Consider the following 25855-nt stretch of genomic DNA (forward strand, 5'->3'; position numbering starts at 1 on the left):
AAGTTCTATCTTCACAGCATTTTTACCGTACTAACTCTTCTATAGTACATTAATGACTTAGCAAAACCAAATTTAGAATAAAATTTTGAATCCTGGTTGTACAGTTAATGTTTGGAGAAGTGTGTTGTTATAAATACACATGTACCACATACATGGATAGCACATGCAGGGATAACAGGGATGCTATATACACACCTCCTAATTACGCAACTCTTGTTGAATTCTATTCTCTACTAATTACATTACGGAGATGATCCCTCTACAACTAAATTTATATTATAACCGTAAAAAAATTTTATTACCATTTTCCCCTAACAATTTTAGTTTGCATTCAGTTTTATCAGTGCTACCTACACTTCTAAAACACTATTAATATACAATGGTATTCCCACTGTTTTAGTCTTTATAAACCTATATCAAACCATTTTGTAATTCCCATAACTGCTGCCCCCACAAAAAACAACCTCAAGAGTTGTTTGTTTGGTTTTGCCTCAATGCAGCACTTAACTCTCTCATTTACAACTTAGCCAAAGTCTTTCATTGTGAGAACTTCAGAGTAGATAAACTCCTACATATCAAAGCTGATGAAGTTTGGTACCAAAAGTATAGATACTATTGAATACTCAACAGATCATCTTGGGTCATTTTGTTATTTCAGACAATTACTTTGGTAATCAAAAGGCATTTACACCATTTGTTCCATGCTCTATTTAGTATCTTCAGATTCAGTTGAGAGAATGCAAGTCTATGATGCAGACAAAATGTTACTGTTTTCTCTGTAAGCCAAGCACATTTTATAAATTTGCTAGCAAAAACCAAGTAGGGAACCTCACAGCATCACTATTTGAACGGTCAAAATATATTTACATTCAAATATTTATTCACCTTTACATTAGCAAAAGAGTAAATAAACCTAGCAAAGAATAAATACGCAAGAAAACTGATCAAGTGAATGACAACCTTAAGTGGCCATAAATATACAAACGTATTTATTATGAGAGCCAGGCATATGCGTAACTGTTGAGAACACCAGTCTAATTGAACTCTATGCAGAAACGTCCTTCCTGATTGCAAGACATTATTTTGAAAGCTGACATATTACTCACTGCCAATTGCTAGAAGTCTGTCTCCCCTCTGTAGATCAGCAGCTGCTGCAGGTGAATTTGGCGTAACCGTTTCAATAACAACGTGTCCTGCGTCTTCTTCCTTGGACTGCACAAGGCGCAGCGTGAGTCCAACACTTTGCAGATTCCCTTTCACCAGCTCTGCCTAGAGAGAAGGAAATAAAAAATTAGAGCATGCTGATTAAGCTGACTGTGAGGATTCATGGCTACTAATGCTCTTGTTTAACTAAAATTATATAACTGGTATTATGAAAAAAGCATTATGACATCCACTGAATTCACTGAGCACATTATCACATAATGGATTCACTATCTGTCAACATAGTTTATACCTTTGGAGAAAGATGGAACCAATTCTGAAGAGCCCCAAATGGCAAAACTAGAAAGCAGTAAAAGAATTGTCAGCAAAATATACATGCTGCATGTACATGTTTCTTTTTTCTTTTTTACACAATGAGTTAACCCCTGCAAACACAAATTGGCAAGAATGGTAATACATGGCTCATCTTTGCAAAAAGCTCCAGTCACAACTAAGTTACAGCAAAACACAACCTCACGATCCGCTGTATTAGGAAGAAGCTTTATTAAAAGGAGTGCTGAACCATTGATCCAGGTATCTGTTTGAATATCCCACAGTTATGTTACAAAACCTATTACTATCAGTATTTCTCCAGTAGACTATACAAAAAGTATTTGGAGTGAAAAACCTCTTAGTCTTGCACGTTACAAAAACATAGAACAAATCTCTGTGCTATTATGCACATTTATTAAGACAGATAAAACACTTAATAGCTTAAGAAGTTTCTTGAAAGACCAGGAACCATGTCCTCACATTTATCTTCCTTTACAAGATAAATACAAGATGCATTTTAGTTGTAATCAAGTATTTTGTTCTTAAAATAACATCTGAGGTACAATCTCCGTAGCAGAGTTTCACCCTGTCCATTCATGCACAGATTTCTAAGTTATAAGAGATCCCAGTTAAAGAATACACCAAGGTAGTGACCATTTATTTATATATCTCAATGTCTAAGATCTTTGGCATTTTTTTTTTTCTTAACAAAAACTTTTTTTTTCCCCTCCATAAAGGACATTTCTTCTGGATTGTTTCAAATGACTGTCTGCTATCATTCTGCCAAAGTATATTCTGTCTGTTTGAAAGAGAAACTCACAGGCTATGTCTCAGCTCCATGGAGAGAAATTTAATTTGCTTTTTCATTCCCAAGAACAGAGAGACAGATACTGTTTGTAGAAAACCTCCATAGGAAATTTTCTATTTGGCTTCAATTTACTGAGCTTAAGTAGACAGTCGTCTCCTCCATCCTTCTGCATTTACTTTGTTGCTGTTCCATTGTCTGTGTTTGAACTGTCTGGAGATGATCCTCCTCTTCTGAGGACGTGCTCGTTTGCTTAGTTTGGTACAATGGCTTTTCATAGGTGAAGGGAATTACCTACCTTCAGTACACAGCTCTCTCTTTGACCGTATAGCTCTCATTCCTTTGCTATAATCCTAACATCAGCACTTTTTAAAAATTAACTTTTTTTGTTGTTGTTGATCACTTCTTTACAAAGTGAAAATGCTACCCTAATCAACAGCATGCTTAAAGCATTGAGTTTAACGCAGCAGACTTGCATTAACTTTCTAAGCTTTACCACTTATTTTCTACATTTCCCAGAGTCACTTAGAGATATTTTCTCTCAAACTGTTCAACTATTGTGAGTGCCCAGTAAAGTATGCAAGAATAACAAGATCTAAAATAAGCTTAATTGCAGTTCCAAGAGTCAAAGTTCTTCTACAATGCAAACAAATATATTCCTTACAGAAACAACTGGCTCTTTTTTTTTTTGTTTCAGGTCATTCCCATCTAAAAGAAACTCAGATATACAAAATGCTAGTACACTGCTACAAAGCACTGAAGATTAAAAAAAATAAAAAGATTATTAGAAATACATATGGAAGAAAAGAGAAACTTCTTAAATAAAAAAAATAGCCTTCAATTACTATTACTACAAGCACTAATTTGATATTGTAAGCACTTTTTACTCCACTTTTCATGAGACCACTGAAGTACAAAGCCATTTAGCGAGAGTTTTAAGAGAATTTTTTTTAAGAGAATTTTAGGAAAGAAATGGATCTCTAGACGGAGTAGTTGAGAAAAAAATAGAATAATTCTCCCCTTAACAGTAAGTTATTCTTGTAATTTAGTTAGGCTTCTTTATGGATACATCTGTTTTGATGGTACATAGTTTTTCCTGAAATCTTATATGAGTTTTGGATCTTAACACCCCCCATCCCCCCCAACTAGATTTAGTTAATAAGACATGACATTTTCAAGTCAAAAGAAGGAGACCCTGTTAGTTTGGCATCCCTGCAAAAGAAATGTTGCTTTAAGTTTGCTTGTTGGCCACTGTAACATTAAAAACACAAACAGGAGTTACTGCACGAAAATCTACTTTCCTTTCCAGATGGGTATTTGCTCATCCTTCCAAGAGTGGCACACAGAAGCGATGGCCTTTCTGAAGGCCTGTTCTTCAGAAAGTAACGAGCCCTGGTTGCGAAGGAACCTCACAAGGAAAACACAAGCTGGTCCCTCAACGCCCAGCACCTGAAACAAGGCAGCAATGACCTCTGACCGCTGCTGGTACTTACAAGTCATGGCAAACTGCATGATGAGCAAAATACAGGGGAAAAGGGCGTCATTGGATGGCAAAAGGGGAAAAGTTACCAAAAGCTCTTTCTTACATTTGTCAGTATAGACCCCGATCCTCTTAAGTTTCCTTTGAATCCAAGGACCTGACTGAGCAGCTCTAGACAGCAGCATGACTTAGCAATGGAGACATTCCCCACTGCAAGAGAGGAGAAACCTTGGAGGTGATTTCCAGCATTTCACCCTTCCCTCCTCCCCCAGGGCCAGACCACATAAAAGAAACTAGGGACAGCTGGGACCAAAGGCATTTAGGTATCTCCAAACATTTGGCTTCCATGCAGGGACACGGCGCACGAATCACCCGTGGCGATGAGCCCCGCAGTATTCCAGCGGTGTCTGATGGAAAGCTGTTTTGGGAAAGAGAGGGCCTTTGAACATAACAAGCAAAGTTCATCTCAACGTTTTATTAACTTTGGCACAGCCACAAGCTTTCTCGCAGAGTAAGCTGGTTTTATTTATCAAGCCAAACCAGATGAATAACTTTCTCGTTTTTTTCTTTCTGGCAACCCCAAGTCTTCCCCAATGACAACACCGCTGGTATCTCCAGCTAGCTGCAGTGCGGCTGAACGCCATTTCAAACTTGCTGCCCCAACCAGTAATCTCACAAAAGAAAACCCCAACAGCATCTTTGTACATCCAGCACGGCTGCTTTCTGTCTTTCTGACCCTCCCTCAAGTAAAACATACGGTACGTGAAGAGCCCAAGATCGCCTGGAACCTGAAGCACCAGGAGGAGGAAAGCAGGTAAATGACGGAGGGGTCAGGAGAGAACTGCTGCTAACAAGACGACAATTGTTATCAAGGACATTTGGTGCAAGGGAGAAAAATTTGGAGAAGCAGGCGCTTTAACCAATTAACTACATCATATTAAAATCCAATTATTTTGATTTAATAGCTGTTTTACTAGTTCCTGCAAGCCTCCCACTACAGTAATTTCACCAAGTTTCAAGATAAAGCAGATACAACGTTTGTTAGTGAAAGACATACAGAGTAATTTATATTGAAAGAGTTAGAGCTAAACTGTCATTAAAATTTGGAAAACGTAAATTTCTTTTTAATTTTTTTTTTTTTTTTTTTTTTTTTTTAAGTAAGCACTCCCCAGGCTATTTGTGATGAAATTAAGATGCTACAGAACAATAATGACTAACTTGGGGCCAAGGGGGAGGAAGTAATTTCCTTAGGGTTTTATTATTTAGGTAAAAAAAAAAAAAAAAAAAAAAGAGGACTAGATTTCCATTCACTTTAAAATTAATAAAACATTTTGATGCATGGCTGTGAGTGCCTGACTTTCACAGAACAAAGTATATAAGCATTGATCTCCCAATAAAGGCTTTAGTTCATTTATATGCATCACTGCATGAGCCACTGTGGAGCACAGCTCCTCCAATACTTTCTGTTCAATAGCGGAAGTATGCTCTGGAAATACAATGCGGGAGAAAATCACATTGGGTCTCATAGTCTTACCCTACCTCAGTCTCTTTATTTTGAAAGCCTAGCAAATGTTGGACGTCAGTGAAAATTAATTTCTTTGACCTGTTTTAAACATACTGATACCAAACTTCACAGCTACGCAGTAATGATTCAGAAGTTTATAGCTTGCTAGTGCCATTTAAATGACTGAATATTTAGATTAATGTTGATATAGGATGAAAACAATCTCTAAATGCTTCATTAAATTACCAGTGTGAAATAATTTGCAAACGCGAAGGAATGATAAACATCTCTCTCACAGGCAACTGCCTACGGACTTACAGACACAGGTGTGATGCCATCTCATTCACTATTTGCTTCCAAAACTGTACTTATGAATTTATTTTTAAATACAGGGGTAAGAATATCAACAACAATATATTATTATCACGGGACTACACTAAGTTAACATTAGATACCATTCAGAATTTCTAAGATGACAATAAATAACATCCCTCACAAATACAGAGAATTTTTTTGAATAAACGCCAAGAAAAGCCCAGTCACCCAAGCACATGCAAGAAATCTTATTTCACTAATTTACATCAAATAAAAAACAAGACTTTTACAAATACTTCTTATTCGCTATCAGTGGTATATAACACGCCGCATGTGTCAAACTGAAATATCACTTTCTCACTTTCTATGCTGTCTTGCAGATAAAAAACTTAATTTTTTTCCAACCCATTGGTGACTACAGTGGATCTTGTGCGTTCTTGGAAGGATGGTCTAATGTTTTGGAGAAAAAGAGATTAAATGCCTATGAATGTGCCTGTAAACTATTACATTCTCCCAGACAACGCTGCACGTTGAGAGGAAAGGAAGGTATATTTCATGTCAAAAAATAACATTAAAGAACAAAAACTAGGAAGCAGTTACTTCTATTCAGAAGACTCATATTTATATTATTAAAAAAAGTTTTTTGGCATATAGTCTTTAAAATACGGACTTTAAATTCTTGCTTTTTCAACACTATTATTGAATGCAGTCATTATATATGACCTACACAGTGAATTGATTGCTAGCTTATTTATATGGGCTAGATGAGACAGCAAAAGGAAGCAAGGATCATCAATCTCTTGAGACACTCCTCAGAAACACCAGACTCCAAAAGGAAGAAAAAAAAAAATCTGAATGTTCTGAGAGGATTTCAATCTAACCACAAATTGTCTGATGTAGCCCTTGAACAAGGAATCCATGATGATGGATGACAGAGACCAAGATGAATTAGCCCAAGCTGACTTTGACAATAAGACTGCGTTTAGATTTCGTACAGGGAAGTTGGTACTTGCCTCTGCATTATTTCAGGTGTATCAATATCACAGTGCTGTACAGCAGTGGGGACCTACCTTCAACTGCTTTGACAGTGTGCATCTAAGATTTTTACTGCTTTCCTCTGCTTATCTCCTCTTGACCATTTCAAATTTCCTTAAGAATAACACAGAATTTTCTCCAAACTGCCAAGGAAAATATCAGTGATAAAAAACAGTTATCAACTACCTGCCTGAATGAATGGCTAAGTTTGACTATGTAATTCTCAGGAAATACAAAGAGGTCAGAAGTGCTGATTGGAAAATTCTATGAAGTAAAAATGTTTTGCCAACTTAAAACACTGTCTGAAAAAAAAAAAACAAAAACTTCAGAGCAGAAGTCATTCATACTGGAAGCAGTTTTCAAGAGACAAAATTTCCCCTGAATGGATGTATCGCATCTCAGCCACCCCAATTAAATATTCATTTAATCATATAATACTCATTTATTTTTGAAAGCGTGGCACACACTTTCTATTTAAACCCTCAAATGACATTATCAATGTACAACAAGTGTGTCAGAGAAAGAATCAGGGTTATCAGCAGTGGAATCACTACCTCGTGGTCTGCAGCAGTAGCAGCTTTGCTTTTTGTGGCGTATCAGGGACAGAATTACCGTAACAATGGCAGCAGTGAAAGAAGTTGGACGTTAGACCCTGTGCTGATAATTCTTCCAGCTACATGAACCATGGTCTGTGCAGGTGGACACACAGTTATGTCAAACAAATGCTGCAGTTTTCACATTTTTCTTTCCTTTAAGGAAGAAACTTCTTTATGGATAAGTTTCTTTTTTTTGGAGAAAGTTCTGTTACATAGCAAGCTGGCGGGCCTCATCATTTTCTGTTCTACGTAATCTCTTTTAGAAAACAAACATCTAAATTATAAAATATGATGGCAATTTCATTCTGAAATGAGTTACATATTGGACCAAGATTATATTTAAAGCAATAATTCATTAAGGCCACAAATGCTATGCACATGTCTAACTTTTCCATCACACGCTATTTTCCTGAAATCTCTGATAATTCATGGTAGTAAACATCTGCACATATCCCCGACGAGCACCGAAAGCATTTGATATCAGTGAAATACAGAACAAAATCTAGATACTGAACAAAATAAGGAGCCACACATTTTTCCTCAGTTCTCCTGACGCATTGCAGCTCCTCTTTTACTGAACTAATACTAAACACTCCTGTACTTTCCAATTGTACAGGGAAACAGGTTATGTGACATGCAAAAAGCAAACTGTTTAGCAATTATCATGTATTGCCAAGGCATTCTCACTAAACAGTAATTACATGAGCTGAATGGAGGAGGTAAAGACAAACAAGGCAGCTCAAACCCGGCATTTAACTTCAAAGTGTCAGAGGCAAATAAAATGAACACCTCCAGTTTTATCCATAGCTCTTCTTTGGAGAGCAATTTAGTACAAACACCAGCGTAGCTCTTCTTTAAGTGCTCCTGCTCACTGACATCTTTAGCCTTTATTAAACCCAACCGTGATGATTTCCTTTGGCCCTAAAAAGTGGGAAAAGATCGATTTTTTTCAAATCTTCTATCACCATTCACGTCTTTGATAGAAAAAAGGCTTCCTCCAATATCGCTTAAGCATGACTCAGTTACTACATAAACGTTTGGTAAAATGCTCAGGTAGCCTGGTAACAAATACTGAAATAAGCTTATTGAAGCTGGGTATTAAAAATCAACTTGCTCTATGTGCAATGCAGACCCAATAGGAAGCTTACCTTGGTAATGGTTTCCTTTGTATAAATTTGTTATAAATTATTTCAATGCAAATTATGGATATAGGAGATTAATGAGAACATGAGTGTTCGTGCACTTTGAGTCTGTGTGTGGAAGAGAAAGGTCAATCTGGGGTTTTGTTTATCACTCGAGATGGAAAAAAAGAAAAACTTGCCAGTGTATATATTGAAAGCAAATATATTGAAAGCTAAACCAGCTAGTAATTATGTTAATATCAGAACTAATTAATAGTTAGAGAACAACTTTTATTGATGTCCATGAAATCACGTTATTAGAATATCAAGTTAAAGGTCTTTCTAATGGCATTAACTGGCACTGTGAAGCCTTCCTCTTCACACAAAGAAACTGCGTGACGATTGCACCCAGCAGCATCAATCTGATTACTGACATGCATATTGCCTTCAAAACTAAAAATATGATAGTTATTATCCATTGTCATCAAAAAGCATCACTGATGCTAGTTTCCATGGAAATAAAATCTACAATACTACTTTCTAATGAATACAAATCATAACTCTTAGCTTACACTGAAGGGCTCAAAAGTTATGTTTTAAAGGGCCTTAAAATTTCATTTCTGAAGGAAAAAACATTTGAGATAAAGTGCATTATTTATAGGTTTGCTTTATTCTGGAGCAGAAGCATTTTCTTTGCAGCAACGCCAATGTCAGGAAGCCGCATCTGGAGTACAACGCATCTTCTGAAGAGAGCAGGAACTTCGCAAATAATTCTCACCTGGGGATCTACAGCAAAACCCACAGATCTGAGACGGGAGCAGAACCACTGCTGAAACTGCTCCGAGGAAGAGCCGAGTGCTGCTGGGGCAGGGGCAGGGGCCGGGGAGTGCAGCCAGTCCCAGGACAGGCCAAGGGAGCAGCTGCAGCTCTGCTCGTCCCTGCCACCCGGGCTCCCCACCGCTGCCGTCACAAGCAGAGGGACTGCGAGACGAGCCTTCGTGCCGGAGTCAAGCAGTGTCATTAAAAATGGAGTATTTTATTAAAAATCAGGTATTTACAATTACTTACCCAATGGTCTGCAAAATATAAGTAAAAACACTCTCACAAGCAAACCCTTGCAGTTTCTGGCAATGCAAATTATGCCCTTAGTAATAGACAATTTACATTATCGCAAGACTTAAGTGAACAGGGTTTGTGATTTCTGCACTGCATACGCACACAATCTTCGTCACAACTGTTATCTTTCTTGTCAATATTAATGAACATGAGCTGGCCATGACACAGAAATGCAAGCCTTAAAATCCCACATGACCCAATCATTTTTTGGACTCCTACTTAACCACAGATCTAGCTGAACCCAAAGGAACGAAAGCAGATGCAATAAAATGATTCATCACTGTAACAACTCTTCAGCGATTAAATAGATGATCCATCTGGATCAAAACAAAGATCCTGTTGTACATATCACTGCCGTCCCCCCTTTATCTGGGAAAGCCAGAAGATGAGCTTACTGCTGAAATTCTGCAGTGCCAGGACCAGAGGAGCTGGGGATCTGTATCTAGCCTATTCTCAATAATTACTGCCAGAAGGCCAAGGTTTTGGTGTATAATAATCTTTTTTCTCTATGTAGAACAGAATCCAAACCACACTGAGTTGTTTCCAATTAATTTCTGGACAAAACACTGCAGTATAAACATGTAACTATATCAACAGTAAAGATTTCCAGGACCATACATCTATTTCTGGTTCTTTCGTTGAACACACGTCAAATCAATTTGTTTATGGTTATAGGGCACAAGTCACTGCCAGGCAGCAGAACAGGAGCTCAGTCACATCTCATTAGCTGCACCAAGGCAAGAGCACACCTAGAAGCCAGATTTTCATACCGTTACCATTCATCGCTTACAAAAATTGCCACAGCTATGAACTGAGGTCTTTACACCAAGCCAGATAGTGACAAGTCGCTTTGCAAAAGAAATCAATACCCACCTCTAGTTGCTTTGCACTTGAAAAATATTGTAGAATTCTCCCCCATATGCACGTAGAAATCACTTCCCAATATAGCAGAAGACTGAATAGAGCAGAAGAATTTTGAAAGTGAACACTATCTGCAAATTGGAATCAATATGCTCTCAAACTTTGCATCCGAACTCCAACAAGTGCTTCAGGAAGATCTGAAAGTCTGAATTTTTCATGTTGCAACCTTCCATGTAATCAATGTGGTTGCTTACTTGGATAACAAAAACGTAGGATTTATTCCCTATAGTTAGATGTCCGAGTGGCAAGCAAACAGAACAGGTGTAACTACTCAGAGAGCTGAGTAGCCTCCCCTTCTAGGACATGAAAAAGCAATACATGTTCAAAACAACAACAACAAAAAACCAAACCAACAAAACACTACGAAAATAAATAAAAAACCCAATTTGCTATGTCAGAGACTTCTGTTAAACATTTTAGAACTGAATTGTGTTAAGGCTCGGTCACAACACAACAGGAATCTCTCCCTTAACTTCCCCAGCCCCAAACATTTCTGGAAGTAGCAGAGCGTGTGAATTCTCCATCAAAACATTGCAGACCCCAAGTCGCACTGAAATATGCACTAGTGCTAGAAGAAAAACACTGCTCCAGAAATAGCTTACTGGGAGTCAAAGAAAAATTTAATTTCAAGGGGAACAGGACATTATCTACAACAGAATAACAGTTCGTCCCTTTTGATGGGTGTTTGAAGTATTCTCTGGCTTAGAGAAGTAATATTTACCAAGTCCATGTCTCCCTGTGGGAAGGTAAGTGAAAGAATGAATAGGAAATTATGTCAAGCTTAAAGATGCCTCCTTTTACTTCAGCACTCCCAATAACTTCACAGACACTGGTTTTATGCTCTATTATTTTTAAATTAACAACAGATCTTATTGATAGCTAGTGAAGTATATAAGAAAAATACCCAGCAGATTTCACAACGCATTATCTTCCTACTTCCATTTCCCCTTCTCTCCTCTGACATCAGAAACAGAGCTCATTTGGGACTGTGACGAATTAGCTCACTGAAAGAATTTACAGCTTATTCCTTATTTGATTTAAAAAATGAGAAAAGAATTAGTCAATACCATACAGTGCCTGAGAAATAAATATATTTTCAAAAAAACGTATTTAACAAGGGGGAGAGAAGACTGTTAAGTGCATGTGCATGATAGAAGCTACCCTTAAGTAGATCTTATATTTTTCTTTTAAGGTTGAGGTGATGAGTATTTATTTCTTTGCATATTACAGGGATGGAATCTGCATCAGTTCTGAAACCACGATTTATTTTTTTATTTCTTGACTTCAGTATGAATAATTCAGATTATTTAAATCATTTCAATGAGATCATTCTGTGCACTATAATTTGACCACTCGATACCAGCCCACGGTACTACACTTTCTTGACCATCACCCATGGTCCGATGGCTGACCAACAGCTCAGCCACAACAGCAGCACGGGCCGCACGCAGAAGTGAACGCGAGCCGGGGGGGCCCTTAGCAGCCAAAGGCTGCAGCTCCCCGAGCGCTGCTGTGTGTTTCGAGAGCTCTCTGAAAATCCCTCAGCAGCAGCCTCAAAAAAAAGAGTCACTGGTCATAAACGGCACATTCAGTATGAAATGTTCAGTCTGTTTCTCGTTTAATTTGATACTTTTATTTTAAAATATTGGAAAAGTAATATTTAAAAAGTTGTGAATAAAGCGGATGACTGAGAATACAACTAGTAAAACGTCCAAAAGCTTAGTCTGGGCATTAGTTATATATATACACACACACACACATATATATATGTATTTTACAGTGAATCCATACTAAGGTGTATTTTTTTTAATAATAAAAACAAGCTAAGTGAAAAACTTTAATAATAAAAACAGAACTTGAAAACCTACAGACTGAAGGAATTAGAACTTCATAGAAAAACAAAATGCGCAATGTGATGAATGAGGAAATAGCTTAAGGTAATAAAATGGAGAAAAAGTAAAAGAGATGAAGTATCTTACAGTAAAACTTCAGGATGCAAAACTACAAATCTGACGATTAACTTGCTTCCCAGTTTTAATACAATCACTTAACTTACCACTCTATTTCAAGAGAACAAGAGATGCATTAATTCAAGAAAGTTCTCTCTCAATCTCTGAAGCACACTAGAAAGCCTAAGAAAAAAGTACCTGGAAATTATATTTAGACATAGCTTAGGGTGGGGAAGTCCAGAAACACCACATATATAGAGTAGAAGGAAAGGAAGATGGGGAGAGAAAATAACTAGCCTGGATTGCAAACTGCTGCCTGCAAGCTAATGCAGGAGGTACCCTGGCAAAGCAGTCATCGTTCCCCCGCTGAAGATCTCTGACTATTACAACCATTTATACAAACTACCAAAAAACCCACAGCTTAGACTCAGATTTGTAACTGCCTACTCATGCACCTCACTCTTAGGTAATGACTGTCATGCAAATATTACAATAGAGTCTGCTGGAGAAAGGTATATAAAGAATTGTCTCTTTGTGAGACAAAGACAAATTTGGGGAGATAAAGGAAAATTGTCAGTGAGGTGCTTTACTTCCCTCCCCCCTTAGAAGTCTGTTAGGCTTCAGGGCCAGAAGAGAACCCTAATGACTAAACACGTGTTTTCATCATGCACAGCTTGCCCCTCTTGATGAGCTCTCGAGGCTCTCAAAAAGCACCTTTGGCTTACACACTTTAATACCGTTGGAACAAGAGTCCCAGAAGATAATTAAAACTGAAGGAATTTTACGTTGCTATGTCACCCAAATACCACCATGGACTCTAAGTTAGATCTTTACTGTAAAAGCATCATTGATTTTTTTCCGACAATGACACACTTCTGAGTTGAACTGCAAACAGTATTCTGCATAAAAAGCAAGCCGAAATTAAAACCAGCATGTAAAGATCATGATTTCCGTTCATACAGATTTTGCATACGTGTACCATGATGAAATCAAGTAATATTTTGCTTATAATTACTGGAAAAGCTAAAATTTCATTACGCAGAAAGTAAACATTTTTGTTTCCACGAAGAACGCGTGGTTTATGTAAACGCCTTTCCCAACAATGCTGACAATGCTGTAAGTTCTCCGGGACAAACGCAGCCCTGATGTGAACAACTGGCAAAATGCACCCTTCCTCAGGGGTGATCGGAGAGGCCAAGCCCCATCCAGCAGCACCACTTGCCCCCATAGCAGCAGGACCCTCCTCCCAGAAGCAGGGCTGCCCTCCTCGGGGCACGGGGCTGCTCCCTCTGCCCTCGTCCCCAGGAGCCTGAGCCAACTCACCCTGCACAGAACCAGAGCTGCCTGGGCTTGTCACCGCTTTTGGGGGGCAATGGGGTTTTTAGGGCACACAAATAGTAAAGCTCTACATGTTACACTGGGATAATGGAAGGACTAGAGCCGAACTGGACTGCCTCCTTGGTTTACATCCCCACCTGGTTAAATACTTACACTTTTTTTTTCCCCCTCCTCTTGCAAATACAAGTTAAAACCCACAGATTTTAGAAATGAGTGCCTTCTAAAAAACCACTGGGATATATCTTTTATAGGGATAAACATAAAAGATATCTAAATTAATATAAAAAGAGACACTGAAATAGACCTCTGCTTCTGGACTGCTCACTGAACTGACATAATTACGGTAACCAGCCTGGCTAAATATACTGTTCTGACACTGTTAGATATCAGAAAATTGCAACACTAACAATAACCATGCAATAACCATACAATAACAATAACCATAACAATAACTAACAATAACCAATTAAAAAATAACCAATTAAAAAATATCCATACACTAGTTAAGACCCACACAGTATCTTCCCCTAAGCAGGTCTTCTTGCAGCCACTACAACTTCTCTTGCTTCCCTTCCACTGCAGCTTTGAAATACTTATTTTAACATTTGAAGAGCTGCACAGTGAGTTGCAGGTTCTGCAATACCAAAAAATCTCTTTCCTCCACTTAATTATTTTTTGAACTTGCAAAGGAGTGTATTCTGTACAGGGCACATCTCCAGTGCCTCTACAGGTTTCTGGTTCCAGCTGTCAAAACCAGAAATGAAACTAATATCTGTGAAAGTAAATTGTGTGATCTTTGCTAGAAACACATTCTTTGCTGTCTGGTAAATCTGGTTTCCTTTCATTCCAATTATTAGACATAAGAGAATACTGCTTTAGTGACCTTTTACAAAATTACTTCCTCCCAACAGCTATTTTTAAAGTTCAGGAACTAATTACAATCATTGGTTACCCCAATCATATGCAACCAAGACTGTGGCTCCTAATGGCACTTCTACACAGCAGCTGGCAGGAATCTGAGTATCCTTGCTCACAACAGCAGCCAACACTTCATTCCTAGTTATTACCAACATATTTTCAGAAAATCAGATTATTTCAGATTCTCCTCCAATAGCTACAGTTTCAAAACCTGCACTGGAAATAAAAATATTTTATCAGGCCTGGCAAAAAAAAAAAAAACTGTGTTAAAAAAGTATTCTTTGTTCAAATATTGCTTGCAAGGAATAAAAATCCATCACAGATATTCCCATGCTTAGGTTAAACACCTATTGGAGCCAGGCTGCAGAAACGTAATAAAAGAAACAGAAATATTGCATATTTACTATTTTCTCTGTTTTTAGGCTAGACCTGACTCCTGTCTGGACTGCCTTCAACACAAAAGTCTTACTTTGAGTCCATCAGCACAGAAATACGCCTAGGTTTGTCTTAAGCAAAAGGAGCGATTTAGTCTGAACTAGTGTAAATGAACTCAGCTAACTCTCTTGCTTTCCCTCTGCGTGTAACCGCATGGTCTGTCGAGTACTGTTCTGTGAGAGCTCTAAAAAAGAAAAAACTGAAGAGAAGGACTCCTTGAGCAATTGGCACTGCCTGCCTGCCATGTTCTGAGAGGGGCCTGAGAGCCTGGTCCTGCTTAGCCCTGACCTGGGTGGACCAGGTTACCTCCTGGGGGCTCTTCCACTCCAAATTACTCTGTCTAGTAACCAGACACCTTGTTCAGATGTATTTAAATCTTGTTTGGAATTATATATACGAATAACTGCTTGAAATCTAGCCAATTTTCTTGCTGTTTTCTGCTGAAGTCGGTATTTCTGCTGTTTAATGGTTTTGATAGTATAATTACAAGTTCCCTTGTAGTTTCTATAGCCTACAGATAATACACATTAATTAGGCAAAGATCCCACACTAGCCAAATATTTACAGCTACTGTACTCCCATGACCTGATTACTCCCATGGCTTTGTTGGTGGTATCCTCATTAGATGTCCTCTGCTCTGTTTATGCAGCTGAACTGATGCTGTTATTCATCCTCACACCTGGTCTCCTGCACCAATAGGCATTATTTGCTCTCCCTGACTACTTTGCCTGCTTTCTCTTAATTATTAACAGACATTACATCTCCAAGTGCTGCTTAGAGAACTGGTTTGGTCGTTTGGTTCAGCAAACCTCACTGCCACCCCACAGGATGAAGCTTTGTCCATGCCTCCACTGCAGCTCAGGTCCTTCTTTACTGTGCTCCTCATAAAAAAAAAAAAAAGAGCTTGACAAACTTTTACAGGTAGACCTCTGTGCCTATAGACATGTCTCAAACCCAAAACTTCTGAGTAAAATCACGTTGTACAACATCTATCATCATCCATCACAGGGTGCTTTTCATATCCCCTAAGAACAGGTTACATAGCTCAAATCAATTTTGACTCCACACTTCACAGAAGTACCACGTGGCTGAACAGCGACTTGTAATTTCAGTTACTTGTTACGCAGCTAACTACATCACTCGAATCAAACCGTGTCTGTATATTTCGGTTTCTACTTAACACAAACGTCCACCTGCTTCGAGACCAGTGGAAATCATCAGTTTGAAAGGGGGGCTAGGGGAAGAGATTACAATGGTTGTTTGTGTTACGAAGGTGTGAACACTATTCCTAAGCTTACGTCCCATGCAGTTCATATTGTCATCTAAGTGTTCTTGGCTTACAAGCTGTTGTACGGGCTATTCTTGCTATACTGCCCCAGACGTATGACTCAGCTACCTAGGAACAGTTTTCTGCAATTGTTCTGATAACCATCTTTGCATTTCTTGACTTTTCTATAAGATTAGGGCTGTAAGTATGAAGGAGCTCCAGATAAGCCAAGCCCAACTTCTCGGAAATCATTTGTTGTAATTGCAAGTATCTACATTTTTAATGCATGGGCAATTTGCTATCCATGAGACTTTCATTTAAATTTAACTGAAGAACAACTGATGGTTTTGATTTTTTATATATACACGTACACACATCTACATATATCAAGTGCATGTACGTTTATCTGTACACATACCTTATACATATATAAAGTGTGCTTGTATTTATATATACAGAGATGAAAACTGTATGACTTTTTTTATAATTTAAAAAAATGTATATAAACTAAGCTTTCTGGATATCCAGCCTCAGATTTCTAGGAGGTTTCTGGGTTTATTTTCTTTCTTCAGCTAGGGAAAATATATAGCTTCAATTAACATAAAATGGATCTGAGGCTGCACAGACATTATATTTGTTCCAAGCTAAGCACCTAAAAATGGAAACAGATGACATTACTAAAGATCTGAAGATACTGACTTTTGGTTAAAATATTTGTAAAGATGTTCATAGTTCAAAGAGTCTATTTATCTTAAATAAAATTTAATGGAGACAGCCTTTTAACAGACTGCATTAAGGGAAATGCTCCGGTTTTTAACCATGACTCACTTCTGATTACTTCCGATAAACAGGTGTCCTTTGCAAAGCATCAGTCTGCTCTATCTAACCTTCATACACTGGAATGACCTTTTAGCCATTTCTGGGACGGGAATCAGCAATTGCATTTTTGATCCCTAAGGCTTTTGCAGGGCAATTGCTATGCTGCCCACCCATATTACTTTCCCATTTCTACCTGGCGTTGTTATAGAGCATTTGGAGACCACTTACCACACTTGCATTACAAAAGGATTGCTTATGCTTTTTTTTTCTTTATTTTAAAATTACTGGAAGCATTTAAAAATAGCAGCCCTTAAGAAAAAGCAAGAAAAATTGCTCATGCTGTACTAATAATTATGAGAATTATCAGATTTCTTTCCTGCTATTCCACAGACAGAAAATAACCACAATATTCTAGGCAGTGAAAACAATGACAACAACATAAATACTCCAACCACCATTTTCTTTAGCAGTGTTGCCCCCAGATGCTGAGCTCCACCCTACTAGACCTGCAAGAGATTTATAACACTAGAGATAAGCACCTAATTTCTGCTTCAGCTTGTGGTTAAAGAAGCGGAAAGGAAGAAAAAAATTGAGTAGTCATTTTGAGATATCGTTCAGTTCAGCACTCTAGGAAGGTAAGACCCGACCCACGTAACAACACTGTACTTACTCTCAGTCCAAGAATCTGAACTACTTAACTCATTTGACTTCATAAAACAGCAGCGTGACATAAGACTATACTCATGAGAAGGAATTCCTCCCACAAAAGGAAAGGCTTTCTTTGCAGTCACTCAGTATTTTATAGGCCCATATTTTGACACTTTTACTACAAAATTTAAGACTAGATATCAACTGTCTGTGCTGTACAAAAACGCATTTTATTCCTGTTGAAGGACATCAAATACCTACATTAAAGAACAGCAGTATCGTTAGTGAAATCTTTAATAAAATTATTGTATTATATATTAAATATTAAGGGTATTTTCAAAAACCTTCATTTCCAAATTTATTCCTGATGTTTAGCCTGATTATGCTTAAGATAATGTAATTTTTGTGTTTAAACCGATTAAAATAGCAATGAGAATCAGACCTAAGTACTGAGATTTCCTCTACTAATGAAAACTTTAGTATACTTTAATATAGCCTGTATATCAAATCTCTTTGAATGCTTTAATACCACCTCTCAAAACCTCACCAGAACAGAAGGCTAACTGTTGAAATCCAGATAGATGTATAGGGCCAGTACTGGGTAAGAAGCTTGAATCACGCAGAGAACCAGAAAGAGACTCATGCATCTCATCACTTAATACAAACAGCTGCATTTAGCAACTTTAAGTGCAAACCAAGCTCCTAAGTGTATAACATGTTGCAGGCCAAAGGAGATGTGTAAAAAAGAGTACAAGCTTATGCCAGGTACCACAAGCCAGAGCAGCCCTTGCTGACTAGGGCAACAATAGCAAGCAAATTTCTGTTACAGGAGCGACAGGTAACTTACCAACAGGAGAACCTTTCCAGGTACATTGCAACCTGTACCAACCACCCTGTTTGGAAGCCTCTCATTTCATACACGTCTCCCAAGTCTGTTCTTGGTGCTGAAGAATCTGCTTGCTTGGTGCAGAGCACCATTTAGTAACCATCAATCCACCTACCTCTCAGCTATCTCCATCTGCTCCCTGTATTACAATTTTGTGCCCTCAAAAACATCTCAGCTTCTGATGGCCAGTTCAGCTGCCAAACACATGCCCTTATGTCTCACTCGCTCTTTCATTCCGCCAAAATGAATTGCTCTTCTCAGTTGCTGAAGACCTGGTATTTCTCCTTGTCCAGCTATGTGTTTATCAGACTATAAAATGAGAAGTAGAACCTTTCCAGGAGGCCTACCTGCAACAGGCTTCCTTTACTTCAAGAAAAAGTCTGCCAATGTTATCTGCTATTATTACTGACTTAGCAGGAGTTAAAAAAAAACAAACAAACACTCCATTACATCTCCAAATTCCATCAGCACACTTGGGTTAAAAAAAAGACAAAAGCTAAATACAACTAATTTCTAATAGTATTTTACCCAAAATAGTTAACTCCTCTTAGATATTAATTTGCATACACAGACTCTCCCTGCTCCTTAAACATCGTACATTAAGAAGAGGTTAACTTATTATAATGGTTCCTCGAGAAAAATATATCTTAGAAGTAAACAAGAAGACCCAAAAGGAACACAGAGTACAAACAAGCAATGACATGTCATTTTTCCAAAGGCAATTGTGAATATCTGTGTTTAAGTAACTATCTAGAATGCACTGAAACATAACTAAGAACTAAACGCACACTGCTATTTGAAGAAGTTTTGGCAATTGCTTGCTTGGCTAGGACGAAAAACTTCTTAGCCCTCTACACCACCCATTATATGAAAAGGCTAGAAAAACCCACACATTAATTCTAGCCTTATCACTTGACTACTACTTCGATTTTTATTGATGGATAATCAGGTTAGTCAGATTGCTACTGCAATTTAGAGGCTCTCCCAACTACACTTGATTCTATGACAAGATTTGATGCTATGAATTGTTTCAAGAATCCCAGGAGACAAAAAAAAAATGCTTAAGATGAACTTCTAACAAATTTTTAAGTTTTCAATAGGTTTTTTAAAAGTTTCAATTTTGCTTCTTTCAGTTTATGCCTTGGATTTGAGGCACTTGGCCAGTCTGCCAGTTGGAAAAAGAAACTCCATACAATAATTCCATTTAAAGTTGATAAATTCTATTTTCTTCATGTGTTTCATGAGAAAACAATTGAGTCTGAATATACCAAAGTGACAAAGGATGCTTCACGATGGACATGACACCAGTAAAACGTCTGATTTAAAAAGGAAAAAAAGAAAGCTAGATTTTTGAAACTGCATCTCAGGCTTCTAGTTTTAAAGAGTTTGGAAGCTGCATACCTAAAATAACACTGTCAAACACACTCCCAAACCGAACACCTACCTTTGGAAATGATGACCTTCAGGAAGCAGAACTCAGAGGGATGGTTCACTAATGAACACTTCAAAGAGAGAAGGGTCCTTAACTTGCCACCCCCCTGTGCAACAGCCCCCGGACCGAGCCGCCCGCCTGGCTGCCGAGCTTTGCAACAGGGCAGAACAACAGAGTTTAGAAAGTCCTTCCAGAAATGCACTGAACTGCCCAGAAACCATTCTGTTTACTCTGGTCAATAAAGCCCTGTTATCTCTCGTACAATGGGCCACACCGTTTATACAAACAAGGTTAGCTTTCATGCATCAGACATCTATTTATTTAGCAAGATCAGCTATCACTGTAAATCAATTTCTTCGCAAATGAGAAACACAGCTGCTGTGAGAAGTACTTAAAACTCTTTCCTGCATCCAATATTTGGACCAGATGAGAAGAATACAAAAAATTCAGGACAGTAATACACTAAACCAGGGCGCTGGCTTAGGTGTTACTAGCATTTTTAAGGAAAAGAGATCAAGTTGCATTGACTTAATAGTTTTATATTTTAAATGTGAAGTTGCAATTAACAAGTATTATCAGACAATCTTGCAGTTTCTATTCAAACTAGGTACTATTCGGATATGGAAGACAACTACAAGTTAACAAGTATGTACTACAGGTTGCTTATTATGTGAACAAGCTTCAAAGCAAAAATACACTGCTAAAATGAATGTTGCTTATCAGTGTAGTAAACAACATTAACAGAAGACAAAGCTCAGTTTTTAATGGACATTTTGTCCAAGAACAGTCGGTTCTCAGAGATGAATTCACCTAAGAGCCATCTAAAAGGCTTGTACCTTTTTCAAATTAAAAAATAAAATAGAAAGGTCAGTACTTTGCTTGCAGAGAGTACAACACCCTGCAAAACGTGCATTTGGAACACCCCAGCTGAACAAGGGTCCGCAAGCTGAACAAGCCCTAGGTTTGACTAACGTGGATGATTTCTGTTATAACATTTTGAAGCAAGAGCTGGGGGCCAGGAAAGCACAACCACCAAAAAGCATAAGCCCTGCTCCTAACAGATTCTTCTCTCGTGTTATTTTGTTCATTAATCTTTTTATCCATCATTTTCAATTTGAAAATGAGAAAGTCATATTCACTGCAGGCAATCAGAACCTCTGCAGAACTCCGACCCCTCTGAGGAAACCTAGGAAGGACCATGACTTCAAGCCTGGACACAGGGAGAAAAGCACACGTAAGGAGTATTACCGACTTGGATGCACTCGATGCATTTCATGCTGGCTGCTACCAGAGGCAGTGAAGTGTGGAGAGCTCTGCTTCTTAACCACTGTAACCCCCACGTGAGGGTACGCATGCCCAAGAACACAGTATATGATATCTTATGAATGGTTTTTACAAGCAGGCAATAAATATTAGGTCAGGCTTTAACTACACTGATGATACCTTATTCTAAACTACCTGAATATACATGTACCAAAAAAAAAATTTTTTTGCTTGCTTTTGTTTTAATGTTCATATCCATGTCTCTGCAAAGCACTGCAGTGCACTTCCCCAGAAGGTCTCATTAAATAACAGAGAAGCCTTCTTAAGCCTCCAGTCAAAAAAGCTTAAATGTTCAGGATGAGCCAGAAAAAATCCTGATGGCCTTCAAGTTTATTTGAAAGACGGATTACAGAATATTATGTAAGGCACAAATCTCAGAACTATTCCCCATTGTATTTACAAATATTGTCAAATTTTACAAGATCATGAATTTTCATAAAAAGTGACATTTTGAAAAAGCTTCGCTTGCTTTAATCCTCCTCCTTTCTTTTGATAGGATTAAATGTTGAAATGGCAGACTTAAATAAGCAGACTGAAATGCCAACTGTGAGGCATTTAACTCCGTGTATTTACAAATTAACATTTCACAGTTGCTTCAAATTTTGACATTATTGTTTAGTATCTTCAGGCAATTCATTTCAGAAGGTGCTGGATTTGATCTACATTATTTCTCATTTTACATTCATATGTCACTCTACTGGAACACCTGTAAGGTTCCCTTAATCCCTGACAAAGGAAATTTGGTTTTATGAAAGGCTGAGAAATATCCCTTTGTTTTTATCACAATTTTTTATTAAAAAAGCCTGCCTACAGCAATTTCAAAGTTACCATTAAATTTACCAGTAAAAGTCCATAGCTGTCAAAATAACCCCCCCAAAAACAGAGAAGATCATAGCCTATATATGTATAGACACACACAAATTCAGTGTAATACTGAGAGGCAGAGGCCAGTGGTCTTCCCCTTCAACTACTCCAGTGTTAAGCTCTGAATGTTCAGAGTGAATAAGAGAAAAGTTCAAACGAAATTCCTAAAATGTAGTGGGACACATCTGAATTCTTCAATTCTGTATATTATGCTACTTCAGAGGTTATTTGTGTGCTTCTAAGAACTGCTGCAAAGGCATAGTCCTATGGGCTATCAGATGTAGCATTTTAGACAGAAATATTTCATTTGCAAAACATAAAATGAAGTTCCTGCATTGCTAATGTTTGCATTCACAGAAGAGATTTCAAAAACAAACAAAGCCCAAATAACAACAAAAACAACCCTCAAAGCAGGTTTTCCCCCCAACACTTACTGCCTTTAAGAACAGGGAAGTGCAGCCATTCCTACAGTGCTACCTCAAGGAGCAACGTCCTTGCCACCAGAATTTAAAGGTGTTCCCTCAAATTTTCTGAGTATGTGATGTGATCATTTCAAAATCAGAAGTAATTATCTTGTGCTCCTGAATTTCCCTTATGAAAAGGGGCAAGACAGACAAGAGAAATCACAGAGCAGATGCATTTTGCTTCATAACTGAGAACCTTTCTCCCATTACTCTACATTCTTACACCCAATAAGGTGCACAAACTTGTCACAGTATGCACACGTTGCCCATTATTTAAAGATATATCTAAATTTTTAGCTATGGAACACCTGTCTACTAATCCAATGTTGCTAAATGCTGTCTAATTACTACATCCTGTCCATAAATAAATTTTACATAGCAATGCAGTGATTAACGTTAATTCCAGCAGCACGCACTACTAATTAAGGTATTTACGAATGTTTACTTGTGTCACATGGGAATGTGCCAAATCATCTCTCTAGAAACACCTTCGTATTAGAACAGACACTTCAGAAATAATCTAGAATCAATAACACAGCACCTTCTTTTCAAAAACCAATTTTGACATCTACTAATATTCCATAAATAATGGGATCAGATTAAAGTCTCACCAAATTCATTACGAAGTATTAAGCCTGTCTAATCTTTTATCACTAACGTAATAAAAAAATAAAAATGCTAATAAGTGCAGGAAGCTATGAGAATTTTCCTCGAGAACGCTGTTGAGTGCAATCACTCAGATGATGAATTCTGAATGATGAAGATGATGAATGGTGCCTGTATGACACCATTACAAACTACAGACACTTTTCAGCCAGAACCTATTTAACTATTTCCCACTTCAACCTAGTCTATTATTTCTCCTCCATAGTTTTCGTACCTATTATTCATTCCAGCAACTTCATCTCAAATAATTATTGCACACAAGGGCAATAAAAGAAGGATTTAATATTACCAAGATATTCATACAGTTGCAATTACTCAGAAAAATAACTAAGTTCCCATCTTAAGTATGTTAGCAACATTCCTCACTTAATTGAGGGGCTTGGCAAATTCTCTTGCCTCCCAGCCAGATCTACTAATATTTTGTAACTTAACTTGCATATTTAAAGTCTTTTCCCAAGGAAAAGAGACTTTTGCGATTTCCCTGCATCTGGTGAACTGAAGCTGAAAAACAACACAGTTTTGTAAGGTGCTAACTTACAGGTGCTGTATTCCACCATAGCAAGACTTTCAAAATCAGGACCTTCAAGTTCAGTCACCTATTTGGTGGCCTGAAGCTCAGGGCAGTTGAACACAGCGAGTTCGTCATACTGGCAGCATAGCTTGAGGGTCAGCAACGCAGATCTGGAGTCTGGGCTCTCTGGCAGGCAGCGACTGAGCAATGAAGAACTGGAACACAGATACTTAAACTTCTGCACATTGCAATCCGTATTACCAAAAACTGAAATTTTGAAAGCCTGCCATTTCATTTTAGGTGCTCAAACAGAAGATGAGCTGAGAGTCTCAGCCTGAGCACTTTTTTTTTTAGGATAATTTTAAACAGGACCCGTCTTTCTGCCTGCCATCAGTTTAAGTTTAGTCCTACTGCCATCTGCTGTCAGGAACACACAGCGCCACACTGTCTGCTAGCAGAAGAGCAACAGGACACATCCTGATACTGCTACTCAAGATAACCTATACGTTAGCCCAAATCAGTTTGTCCAGAGTACAACGTTAAATCAGCGCACTGCCACCGTAACTACTAGAGCACCAACCCTGGAAATGTGTGCACGGTTTCACACTCGGACTGTTCCCACAAAGGGGTCATTCAGATAGATAAATTAGTATCAGAACTAGGTGCAGACCCTGAAATGGTTTTCTAAACACTGACAATATTGCCTGTTTCTTGAAAATTTTGAGATATTTGTTGCTATTAGGAATAGGCTAAAACTATGAACTGGCCAGACTATTAGGGCTGAATTGCATTATCCTTATGCAATCATACACACAGAATTAAATCTTTAGAGGTAGAATAAAGCAAACCAGAAGAAGTTAAGCAAAATTAAACAAAAAGATCTGAAAATAAATTACCCCAAACCTCTACCTTGCCTAGTGACTCAATGAAATCTTGCAACTTCTAGGGTTAACTGAACTCAGTAAATCCTCTCAGGACCACTGCAACCCATTATGCTCCCTAACACCTCTGGCGGTGCGATGCTTTGCAGCTGACACTAGTTTAAGCTGCCATCATCCCTCTCTCCTTTCCCCACACACCTTTCCTCCTCTTTCTGCTGGCACTGCAGCTATCATGCAGTAAGGCAGCTCAGAGAACCGATGTGGCTAAACAGCTCTGACTGGAGGGGGTACAGAGGTGGCCAAGACAGAGAACTCCAGAAAACATAGTCCTGAGCCGCTACTGGTTCCCATGATGTTTGGCTGCTGACCCAGGCTCCAAGAAAGCTCTCTGAAGTTTCTCTGCCTGTGCACCAGCTCCTGACTCCCTACTTGTGCCTTCCCCTCCTGCCTCCCCCATGCTGTGCTCAGAAAGCTAATTGCAACCAAGTGCTCGAGAGGGCTAGGGAAGTAAGAGTGCATCCTTTCCACCCATCAAGTTTTTCACTCAACTGAGAGTGCATCAGCTACGACAAGAGGCAGTTGTCTTTGCTGCTCAGCCATGCATCCTTTTAGGCAAGACCCAGTCCACAGAAAATACTTACTGTGTAATACACCCAAAACAGTATTTTTGGGTACTACACTGTATACTCAAAACAAATACCATAGCAGTTGTCGCTAGGAGTTTTAAAAACACCACAAAATGGAATTTAACTGCAGAAACTGAAGGAGGTGCTGAATGGCTTCTGGTTGCTGCATCCAGACAACACTGCAGATCTCCAGAACTCCAGTCTGATGCAGTGAAGGCACAGGGCTTAAGCTAGTTGCACTCAGACAGCAGAGGGTAAAACGCAGGACACTGATTTTCGTTGCGGTGATTTCTTTTTATCTTAACAACTGGCTTCATACAGCTTCTGTTGTTTTCAATAGGCACAGTACTTACTGCTCAGCATAAGCCCAATTCCATTTGATGACTACCACAATATCACTAATGTGAAATTTAAAGGCTCTTTCATATATTGCATCTCTTGTTTGAGGGGAAAAACAGG

General features: G+C 38.3%; 1 protein-coding gene across 1 annotated transcript in view; it reads right to left on the reverse strand.

Annotated features, from left to right (window-relative positions):
• PDZD8 (PDZ domain containing 8) overlaps positions 1-25855 on the reverse strand; it is a 57754-nt gene that overhangs the window by 5337 nt on the left and 26562 nt on the right. The window contains exon 4 of the mRNA XM_040563287.1: positions 1107-1269. Coding sequence (XP_040419221.1) covers positions 1107-1269 — 163 coding nt within the window. The remainder of the gene's footprint in view (positions 1-1106; positions 1270-25855) is intronic.

Source organism: Cygnus olor, chromosome 7, assembly GCF_009769625.2.
Source record: "Cygnus olor isolate bCygOlo1 chromosome 7, bCygOlo1.pri.v2, whole genome shotgun sequence".
Taxonomy (NCBI): domain Eukaryota; kingdom Metazoa; phylum Chordata; class Aves; order Anseriformes; family Anatidae; genus Cygnus; species Cygnus olor.